Source organism: Fusarium tjaetaba (assembly GCF_013396195.1).
Source record: "Fusarium tjaetaba strain NRRL 66243 chromosome Unknown NRRL66243_c0000040, whole genome shotgun sequence".
NCBI classification, from domain to species: Eukaryota; Fungi; Ascomycota; class Sordariomycetes; order Hypocreales; family Nectriaceae; genus Fusarium; species Fusarium tjaetaba.
The window spans coordinates 147,970-158,441 of record NW_023501236.1 but is presented as its reverse complement, the minus strand read 5'-3'; the positions used below and the strand labels follow the sequence as shown (position 1 = coordinate 158,441).

Below are 10,472 nucleotides of genomic sequence, written 5' to 3'. Positions count from 1 at the left end.
TAAGCTCGATGCGGTGTGTCCCTGTAACCCACTAAATAAGTTCACAAACGAGGATATAGGAAGCTGCCAAGGCCGTTATTAACTTGGGCTTACTAGTCAATTATTCATAAGGAAATCCGAACACTGCGTGGCCAGGTACGAACACAAGACAACTATTACTGTCGATCTTATATATACACAGGCTTCCCGCCTTGACTTGACTAATAGCTAAAAGTTCGAAAGTTCAAGTTCTGAGAAGCTCCAAGCACAGCATCCTTACTGGTCAGTCCGCAAGGCTTCTTCTCCGTGGCCTCATACAAGATTTTATAATCAGCATAGATAGGTGGGATGTCCTTATCGGCCTTGCCTGGAGCAGTCTGAGGCTTGCCAGTTCCTCCAAAGACAGATATAGTAGTGTTCGGGAAGTCCTCAGCAGGTCTCTCAAAACCTCCAATCTGCACAAACTTCCATCGCAGGTGGTTCTGGAGATAGGTTTTGACTTCGTCTACTTGGGTATTATCGATGTGTTTGAAGCCACTGTCGAGCGCCTGGGATATGATGGGAAGGGTGAGAAGAACCTGAGCCCGGGAGAGTACCTTTCTGTCTTTCTGGGAAGCGCAATTAGAGCAAGTCTCAGTGGATGGAGCCATTCCAGCGAATGAGTACACCTGGCCTATCAAGTTTTCTTCGTCTCGGAACGTCGTGTCGGGATCGTTGCCGTTGCCACCAAGCCAGAACTGGATGGAATAGGAACTTCCATTCAGGGCATACCGATCGTAGACCACATTGATGAGGTAGTCGTTCCAGGTCTGATTCTCAGCGTTATCGGGCCCAAAAAACTTCATCTGGCCATTTGGAGTTTTGCTCTCATAGACTTCCCTGTAGTACTTCTGAGGGCTGGGGTAGAGGTCCTCGATATGCTTTTTAAGGTCAATCTTGAACTCATCCTCCTTTAAAACCTCCTTTTTAGGATCAATTGCGCCTGGTTTAGGGATGAGATCATCGTACTGGTAGCCTAACTTTGTCCAGTCTCGGGCATCGTCTGACGTCCAGTACCCAGTAGCCGGATTGTTGGTTTTCTTGCGGTGAAATGGGAGGAGAGGACCATCTTTCTTCTTGTCCTCAACATACTGCTGGGTACGGACCCCGTTAAACCAGGTTTCCCAGTTCAAACACTGCCACATGGCAAGCAAGCGATCGATGTTACTGAGGATTGTTAGCAAGGAGTGATGAGTTCTATCCGGTAAATTCCACTTACCAATGATGGAGCCAGAAGATGGGGTCAAATGCCGACACAGGAACATCCGACATGTGACCAAGACCCAATCCTCCTTTCTGATCTGGCTTATTTGGATTACGAAGCTTGGCATTTGAACCGCCGGTAAGGTTCTGTTCAACAAGTCAATACCTAATCAATCGGTTCCGAGCGACGTTAACTTACATGCACGTTGTTATGGATATACTCCAGCGAAAGATAGCCCGTACTAATTTTTTGAGCACTCTCGTTCCACCATTTGGTGCTGGAAAAAGTCTCCCAGGTGTCCGTATACTCTGGGGAAAACAGACGATTAACAGCATCGGAAAGTGTGCCGGGACCCTGAAAATTCTTATTCCTTTCGTCTCCTTTCGAGTAGGGAGGATACCAGCCCTCATCAAACGCGCTCAAAGTCTTGTTGGCTTCGTCGAAGTTATTGAAACCGGCAAGGCCTGTCCAAGTTACGCCATCTTCGCTTCGTAGACCATAGCGACTTGTCGCTGAGCATTTGCTCCACTAAGACATTATTTAGATGAGCTGGAGGCAATCGAAATGGAATGGAGCCTTACTGGCAGTATGACATCGGGTTTTCCCGGATCTCCCTTTTCAACATGGTCCGGGATTTTCCACTGAGTCATGCCTGCTGGCATGTCTCCAAATGCTCTTGCGTTACCTTTGTCGTCTTTCATGGGATTCTTAAACTCGTAGAATGGATTCGTGACTCCTGTCTCTCCTCTTGTGTCGTAGGGGGGATACGTGGTTATTACCGGGAAGCGAAAGATCTCTGGGAGAGCGTATTTTTGTCCGTGCTTCTTGCTGTACTTCTTACCAGCCCAGTCCCAGTATGGAAGTCTCCACTCATTAGCTGCTTTCTCCCACTCAGGAGCGTCACTGGGGTCGAGCTTCTGTTCCTTTACCCAGTCCATGATTTGGTCCTTCATATGAGTCCACACAAGTTGCTTAAATTACAAATCAGCAACGGATGGCCGTAAAGGCAAGAGATATTATTGTACGTACCTCAAACAGCAGCATATAGGGTCGATGCCACGTCGCGAAGGTGATGGTGTTGTGCTCGCAGTATCCTCCGTAGGGATTAGCACCAGGAGGCAGTTCCTTGGGGTTTTTGGGGTCTTGGTTAGGGCGCGTAGCGCCATCCCATGGCTGTAGAGGGTATGCATGGATACCTGCGACCTGGAAGTAAGACAGCCTCTTATCAACTTCAAGCTCCTTGAAGCGATTAAGGGCAAGAACCATGAGAGTCCACTGTTTCTGTGTGAAGGCATCATCGGAGGGGAAGTAGTGGGATATCTCACGGCGGCAAGGAAGACCCGGAGCGTAGGGAATGTTGTCGGTCTTGCGCTGAGCATCAGAGGGGATGCCCATAATGGGAAAGGTCTCGCCGGTGAAATCCATGATGATATAAGAAATATTCTTGCTTGAACGTGAGGATTGAGATGAGTGATGATCAATTTCTTCATTGTTGTATCGCCCATATTTATATCTCCGAGATTAATCAAAGGCCTCGCTTGCGCAAGACTGGAATTCGGAGGTAGAAGTGAGGTATCTACAGCCAGAAGCTCTTCGCGCCGGCGCTGACTGAGACTAAGGCATGTGACGGCCATTGATACTAGTTGTGACTGGTTCATTGGAGGTCTCGCTTTGCCAACGTTCACGACGCTGTGCTCAATGTCTTGCAATGAAGCCATATTTGGATCTTTCAGAGCCATCAGCTAGCCACTGGCTAGGTCTAAGCGATCTAGATTCACTAGTCGCCGCGGGGAGCCACTAGACTAGCCCGCTCCGTCACTTCAGCTGCTCGTTTGAGACATCACCAGCGCATTTAAGCCCAAAATGGCGAGTGCCACAGCGGCTAAGGCCGCTACTAACGAAGAATTAATAGTTGCTCTAGCGAGCACTGGTGCAGATACGTGCAGCGAACGTACAGTTACCGTCGTATATCAACCAACTGCGCTCCGAGCGATGTTCCCTGAATCGATAAACGATCATGCTAGGCTTGGCAGTGGACGGCTGAATTATCAAGACTGCGCTGTTGTCCAGCAGTGTGACAGTGATATTATGCGATAACTTCGACTTCATGCCCTACAAGACAGCCACGTTGGGTTGAAACCAGTGAAAAGGTGTTAAGACGCTGGACCCCGATTGAGCTTCCTAAATAATCTCCCTACAGCTAAAGGGCTTCGTGGCTGGCTGTCTCTGATACAGCTTACCACTTAAAGATGGATTTCGTTATAGAGAAATTCCTTATCAGAATATTATAACTTCACTACTTCTAACTCTTGATACAGTTGGGGTAGTCCCAATAGCTCTGTCTATGGGCGAGTCGTAGGTCTAGGAGTCGAATCTATGAAGGAAGACTGTGTAAAGCTAAAGCTAAAGGTAGAGTCTCGGGCAGATGTCGAGGCGTGGAATGTGTCTTCAGAATAAGTAACACTGCTCTCAGGTAACTGACCTTGCCAATTATGGCAAGTTCTAAATAGCAGTCAGCAGTAGTTTGTTCGCTAAGTTAATCCAGGATGTAATAGCATATGCATGAGCAGTATGTAAGCGTCATCCAGTCCATTTTGTCGTGTTCGTGCAGCTGCTATGTGACAGCTGAATACTATTCCCAATCCCATCTGCTAACACATACTGACTAACAGAAGAATCAGAGCGGCGCCTGACTATCTAAGGAATTGACAAGCTAAGCACACTAATGTAATCCTGTCACAATCACCCCGCATGGGCGGCCGACGACAACGCTGGTCCAAGATAACATAGCACAACATAGCCTAGTGGCATACGCGGCCCGCAAAAGGAAACAACCTTCCGATTCTAGCCAGATGTGTCCAATATTGGCCCACTTGTACTTTTCAGCCAGCCACAGAAGCGGCCGTTGATATGTAAAACACCTCGGCAGATCCCACTCCGTATCTATATCCTATCACCACTGAGGCTTCAGCGACAGAGTACCAGGCTAGAAGCAATATCTGTTATCGCTTGTTTGAAATATTACCCTAACTCGTAAGAGAGCAAATCGCAAGCTCCTATTCCAGATGTAGACGAAAAGTCTTGTCCGCGAGACGTTTAAGTAATACTCGTGGCTCGCTGAAAGCTGCCTGAGTATGTGCAAGTAAAAGTGAAAGTGTTATTCCACCCTGTCAGTACAGTTTAGAAGGCGACCATTTACTAAGTGAAAGCACTGCAGATATACAGACATTACTAAGACTTAAAGTATAAATATTCCACAGATCCCTATTATTATTAACTGTCATTGCAGCTTCAGCTTCTACAATTTTCTTTAAGTGATAACTATCTAACGCAAAACTACTACAATGGCTGCTGTAGCTCAACCCAACGATGTGAGCTTTGAGACTTTCAAGAAGCTCGTGGCTTCTCAAAATGGCGGCCAACTTCCCTCAGACCTGGACAGCTTTTACAAATATATCCTCGCCGAGCCTGATGGACCGTCAGACTTGGCTTCCTTAGCTGCTACCACCGCAACCAAGGCAGATATCACCAGCAACACTGCTGACGCTGCCGCTCCTGAGGTAAAGGCAGCGGGGTTCAGAAACGAGACCTCAGCGAACGGTAGTGTCATCAACCTCTGGGTTTACCAACGTGTCTATGTCAATGCCCTTGGTAAAACATGCACCATCAACATGGGCGGTGTCACACCGGGCTTCCCTGGTGGAGCAACATTGTAAGCTAATCGATATCCATCCGCTGATATTAGATGACGCTGTGCTAATAAGAGCGTTTGTATAGTGGCACGCTGTACTATGATGATGCAAGTGATCTCAGTGGTGATTGTGATGTTGTTTTCACGGGTTTTATAGTAAGTTTACTTCTTTATTCTTCTTCATAATATCCCTTTTGTCCGAGGTTTCACGGATATCGAGAAACAAAGTAGTAATTCGAGCATCTTCTAGTCATACTTCGCCCTTTACTTCCGCAAGAACAACAACCTTTTCGCCACCTACCAGTCAGGCAATGTCGGGTGGGCCACCGGTGTTGCAGGTGGTACAGGCAATTGGGCCTAATGAGATGGTTATATTTCCAAATGTGTATTTAGAAGTCCAATACACGTAGACAACTTCGAGAATATTCCTATAAATACATCTCGCCAAGTTATGCTCACAGTCTCATAACCTTATTTATCAGCTATCTTCCTGAAGGAGGCGCGTTTGTTGTAGAGTGTAGATAAGGTAGCCTCTGCTTTAAGGATAATGGCTTTGCAGTTTTGCAAAAGCTCTTCTAATTCAGCGCAGCCCGTAAGGTCGAGGGCGTGGGCCATTTTGGGCAAGGGCAGTCAAGAGATATGTGCTTGAGTGCGCCGTAGTCAATCAACGCGGGTAATATAATGCGGGGAAGCAAAGATTAGAGGGACGTGAGAGGCAGATGACCCAGTTTATATTAAGGCCCAAGAACTTCAGCAGCCGCTGACGGAAGACGCCTGCTGCGCCACGAAGAGCAGCGATACGAGGATTCGTTAGCTCCTGAGGTCCCATGTTAGCTCTTTTTATCAGTTCTGCCAGGGGAGCAAATGCGTGGCAGCGTCTTAGGGAGCATGATAATATCAGACTAAAATGCAAATTAGTAGAAATAAATCTAGAAGAGGATATTCTAATTTTATGCGATATTGACTAAGTCTTTCCCACTGAGGGTTGACGTCCTGAGCTTTCTTCCTTTCATCTACAGTAGCACGTAGTTGCAGCTCGCGGGGATAGTCGGCAGATAAGCCCGCTGAACAAACCCCGCAATCCTCTTAATTGCGGACCTGACTTCCGCAATCTTTATTGCCATCAATGGTAATGGGACAGGCTATTAAAGGGCCCTGGTCAACACAAGATGATGTACAAATCAACCTGTAGCTTCCAAACTTGAATCACCAGAATCTGTATCCCCTCCTGTCTACGCCGCTACCATGCCATCTTCAAAGACACCGTTAGAAGTTGATGATGTCACCATCACCAGCTTCACCGTTACAGACATCAGATTCCCCACTAGTCTAGACGGAGTTGGCTCAGACGCTATGCATGTTGGCACGAATGGGTCGCATCCATACATTCAACTTCATACCAATCACCGTGATCTGATCGGTGAAGGCATTGTCAGTCCCGTTGCGTTCAACACCTTTAAAATTGTTGCTAATGATACTGCAGGCTTTCAGCAACGGGCGCGGAAGCGAACTCATTTGTATGGCTCTCAACATCTTCGCTAAACGCGTGATTGGAAAGACAATGCATGAGTTGACTCGGAATATGGGCAAGACCTGGCGATATATGGTCTCCGACTCCCAATACAGATGGATCGGTCCTGAGAAGAGCGTGACGCATTTGGCTGTTGCTGGCGTACTAAATGCTGTCTGGGATCTCTGGGGCAAGATATTGGGTCTTCCAGTATGGCAGATCGTGTGTGAGATGAGTCCCGAGGAGATTGTCCGCTGTATCGACTTTAGGTATATCACCGACGTCATCACACCAGACGAGGCCATTGGTATGCTTCAAAAGACTGCCCAAGGCAAGGAGGAACGCTTGAAGGAGGCATTCGATAATGTTGCCGTACCAGCCTACACGACATCCGCCGGGTGGATGGCGTTCTCTGGCGATAGGATGAAGGAGGTTCTGCATGAGACATTGGCGCAGGGATACAAGGTCTTCAAGTTCAAGGTTGGTACCAGCATCGAGGCCGATAGAGAAAGGTTGTCTGCTGTGAGAGACGTCTTGGGCTATGATAACGACTACCAGATTATGATTGATGCCAATCAGGCAAGTGGCCACTCCCTTAATGAAAGTTATCACTGACGTCGGAACAGGTATGGAGTGTACCGGAGGCTGTTGAGTACATGAAGCATTTGGTGGAGTTCAAGCCTGTTTTCATTGAAGGTATGCCTCAACGTCCTTCAGCCAACTAGACATACATTCCTGATTCCCTTGCAGAACCGACAAATCCAGACGACGTGCTCGGACACGCAGCTATTCGCAAAGCGCTGAAGCCGTATGGTGTTGGTGTTGCAACGGGCGAAGCAGCACAAAACAGAGTCACTTTCAAGCAATTACTGCAGGCTGAAGCAACTGACGTTGCCCAAATCGATGCTGTGAGACTTGGTAGCGTTAACGAGTGCCTTGTAAGTCCTCAACAGTAGTTCACGCCCCAAGCTAATCAGCCTCCTTTTAGGCGGTCATGCTGATGGCCCTCAAGTTCAATATCCCATGCGTTCCACATAATGGTGCAATGGGCCTGACGGAACTGACGTCCCATCTCAGCACGATTGACTACGTTGCTATCAGTGGACGCAAGTCAATGCTGGAAAACGCCGACAGTCACCGCGAGAACTTGCGACATCCCTCCAAGATTGTCAATACTCACTACGTAACGCCATTATCACCAGGTTACTCTACAGGCTACACCGACGAAGCGCTTGAAAAGTACACTTATCCTGATGGCAAGTTCTGGACATCTGAAATCGGGTTGGAGATCATCGCGCAGCCTACGGGCGGCGAGCTATAACATTATAATCGACTCCTTTCATCTATTAACTAACATACTCTTACACCAAGACGTCTTTCATAGTAATGTGAAGTAGAATCCCAATATTCGGAGAAACAGGCGATGTCAAGATCATAGATCATCAGACTCTTGTTCGAAGACGTGTCTTCCTCCTTATCTCCTTGAGTATCGCCAGAACGTCGACGAGACTGGAAACATTCCATTGACTCAAATTATCAATCGCAAGAGTTTGGAGGCTCTCTATATCAGGAACAAAGTGCCGGAGCTCAGAATTGAGCGATGACAATGTCAGTATGATCACCGCCCCAAGCGACCTGATTTTCTGGTTTAGGATAAGATACTGTGGCGTGATGGGGGATACTTACGATAGTGCAAAAGTCCATGTGTATTGACTTGGAGCGCGAAGAATCTTAGAGGTATGGTATAGATATAGACTGCAACTCTCAATGCAAATACCTGCCTTCTCAACAATTGCACTCGAGACGTGTGGGCTCGGGTGCGTTGTCACATGAAGAACAAAAGGTCGATAAATAATATGTCTGGCGGCATAGTACCGAATTCTCAGTATCGATATCCTGTCATTCTCTATTTCTTCAAAATTCAGTGGTGGTCGGAAGGGCTCAGGGATGGCTGCGTGCCATAGGTCGAGTTGACGGTGCAATTCTTCACATACAGAGGTGATTGAAGTTAGCTCGTCGATAGAGAACTCTTCTGGTGTCATAAGTGAGGTTGATGAAAGAGACTTGTTGAGAGAAGTTGGTGTTCTTGGGTACAGGGAGTTGTGAATGCGGTTCAGAAGTCGTCGGATTGATATCTCGGCCAGATAGGCTGTCATGTGAAGATCATCCAGATTTCCGCACTGCGGCAGGTTTGCGTCATCTGTCAATTGCTGGAGACTGCTTCTGGGAAGCTCTAGCTCGGCAAGTCTGTCACATTCAATAATAAAGCAAGACCAAAACAACCGCAGTATATCGAACTCTGTATTGAGCGTTTGCTTTTGGCAATCCAAGCTGGTCTTGTTAGCGATTAGCTAGCTGATAGTACCTGGTACTGACCTTGAAAGCTTGAGTTGTAAGAGATTAGTAGCCAAGTATATAAGTCGCCAACTGTGAAGCGGACGGACAATATATGCAAAGTAGACACTCGCCAAGACAAGTGCTTGCGCTAATGTGAGATCGAAGGAAAACAACCACAATGAGCGAAGCATGAGCGTTGGTAGAGCATATTTCATGTATCCTGTACCATTAGGAGAAGTCTGTGGATGGCATGAACCTATCGGTTGACGGGAGACAGCACCCAAAGCAAAGACTGTCATGCATAAAGCTGACTCAGTGCTCGAGCCTGCTCCCTTCTCCAGGAACCTTTCGTAGATTTCTGTAAACTCTGCCTGGTCGATTACTGGATGGCTAACGTGTACTGACGAGAAGAAGGTGGTAACTAGGTGGTCAAGCACCGATCGATCAACTTGAAAAGGAGGCAGCGGATTCTGCGACTGTTCTGGAGACAGTTCCGGTGGCAGAGGACTCTGGCTCTCTAGGAGGAAGAATAGGTTTGTTGGATACTCACCCACTAGCATTTTTACCGCTGGGAGACCTAGGAGGTAACTTGAAGAGGTCTTGTGCTCAGCCGGAATGTTCATCGGTTCAGATGCTACGTCCAACGGCTCTCTCAAATTCGAGGAGAATTGTACAGGCTCGTCTTCGGCGGCTTGCGTGCCATTCGCGGGAGCACTGATTATCAATCCACGGTTTGCATTTGATACAGCGCATGGCGATGAACTGACGCGAGATGTTGGCTGAGAATGGTCCCGAGATGATAAGCTTGTTAAGTGCTGCTGTTGCTCAACCAGCATGTCCTTGATATCTTTCAACCGACTTATTATTTCCTTTGTACCCCCAGAAGTATCGATTCTGTGAAACAATCGTTAGACTGCGTCTAGAGCAGGCGGTAGCGTGACAGTACCTTTGCGAGGGGCCATCATCGTAATGACAGTCCGCTCCTGACCTGATGCAGTTATTACATCTCGGCTTGGTGGCGTCACATCGCCGTTTCCTACTGCAGCTCAGCAACTTGCGCCTCCGTCTTCGATGGCACGCCGCTTACCGGTGGCGGCAATAAGTGCATGCCAACGCGACTCTCTGCCGATTGAAGCTCATGTTCAATTCTAGAACGCGAACACGGTTGACAAAAAGAATAATACAGTAAATAATGTATGGTGAAAACAATCGCACCCCGCACTCAGCGGGACGGATTTACAATATACCGGTTGGCATCAGCAGTGTTTAACTGTTATAGAATTCTCTTTTGTGTTTATATGAGGAATGCATAGTGAGAACGATAATGACATATTAGAAAGGCTAACAGGACTAAGGTGCTTGACGTAGAGCAACACTGAAATGGGAGATCAGAGTAGCTGTCCCGATTGCGTTATGTCGAAGTTAGATGCGATCCTGATAAGCTATCTTGTCGCCAAATTTTACATTCAATGCAGGCCTTAGCAATTTTATTTATTAGAACAGGTCATTGCCCTTTTGCAATCTAAGCATATTCTATGTATTTCTGACCAAGAGCCAGTAGGTTAAGTATTTACTTGTCTTGTATTATTTAGTTAACTGCTTAGATACCCTATATTACAATGGCCAAACTCACTTAAGACGCTAAATTGCTCTGGGCCAGTTAACACCGTTCTGGTTGCCAATGCCGCCTATAACCGCCTACACCCGCCTTC

At 47.3% G+C, this 10,472-nt stretch overlaps 4 protein-coding genes across 4 annotated transcripts; 2 read left to right on the top strand and 2 right to left on the bottom strand.

Moving 5' to 3' along the window:
- Positions 1 to 200: 200 nt before the first annotated feature.
- Positions 201 to 2,647, bottom strand: FTJAE_2220 (uncharacterized protein; the record flags this gene model as incomplete). The annotated part of the gene is made up of 5 exons (XM_037348393.1): positions 201 to 1,185; positions 1,238 to 1,368; positions 1,421 to 1,750; positions 1,804 to 2,193; positions 2,252 to 2,647. 5 exons carry the CDS (start codon positions 2,645 to 2,647, stop codon positions 201 to 203), a joined length of 2,232 nt encoding a protein of 743 aa, XP_037210724.1.
- Positions 2,648 to 4,566: 1,919 nt separating this feature from the next.
- Positions 4,567 to 5,274, top strand: FTJAE_2219 (uncharacterized protein; the record flags this gene model as incomplete). Its single annotated transcript, XM_037348391.1, has 3 exons — positions 4,567 to 4,934; positions 5,000 to 5,069; positions 5,164 to 5,274. 3 exons carry the CDS (start codon positions 4,567 to 4,569, stop codon positions 5,272 to 5,274), a joined length of 549 nt encoding a protein of 182 aa, XP_037210723.1.
- An 884-nt stretch (positions 5,275 to 6,158) lies between these two features.
- On the top strand, positions 6,159 to 7,744 carry FTJAE_2218 (mitochondrial enolase superfamily member 1; the record flags this gene model as incomplete). Its single annotated transcript, XM_037348390.1, has 5 exons — positions 6,159 to 6,344; positions 6,397 to 6,945; positions 7,050 to 7,119; positions 7,174 to 7,361; positions 7,412 to 7,744. The coding sequence occupies 5 exons, from the start codon at positions 6,159 to 6,161 to the stop codon at positions 7,742 to 7,744; spliced, it is 1,326 nt and encodes a 441-aa protein (XP_037210722.1).
- A 266-nt stretch (positions 7,745 to 8,010) lies between these two features.
- On the bottom strand, positions 8,011 to 9,596 carry FTJAE_2217 (uncharacterized protein; the record flags this gene model as incomplete). The annotated part of the gene is made up of 4 exons (XM_037348389.1): positions 8,011 to 8,058; positions 8,110 to 8,153; positions 8,201 to 8,670; positions 8,800 to 9,596. The coding sequence occupies 4 exons, from the start codon at positions 9,594 to 9,596 to the stop codon at positions 8,011 to 8,013; spliced, it is 1,359 nt and encodes a 452-aa protein (XP_037210721.1).
- Positions 9,597 to 10,472: the final 876 nt, after the last annotated feature.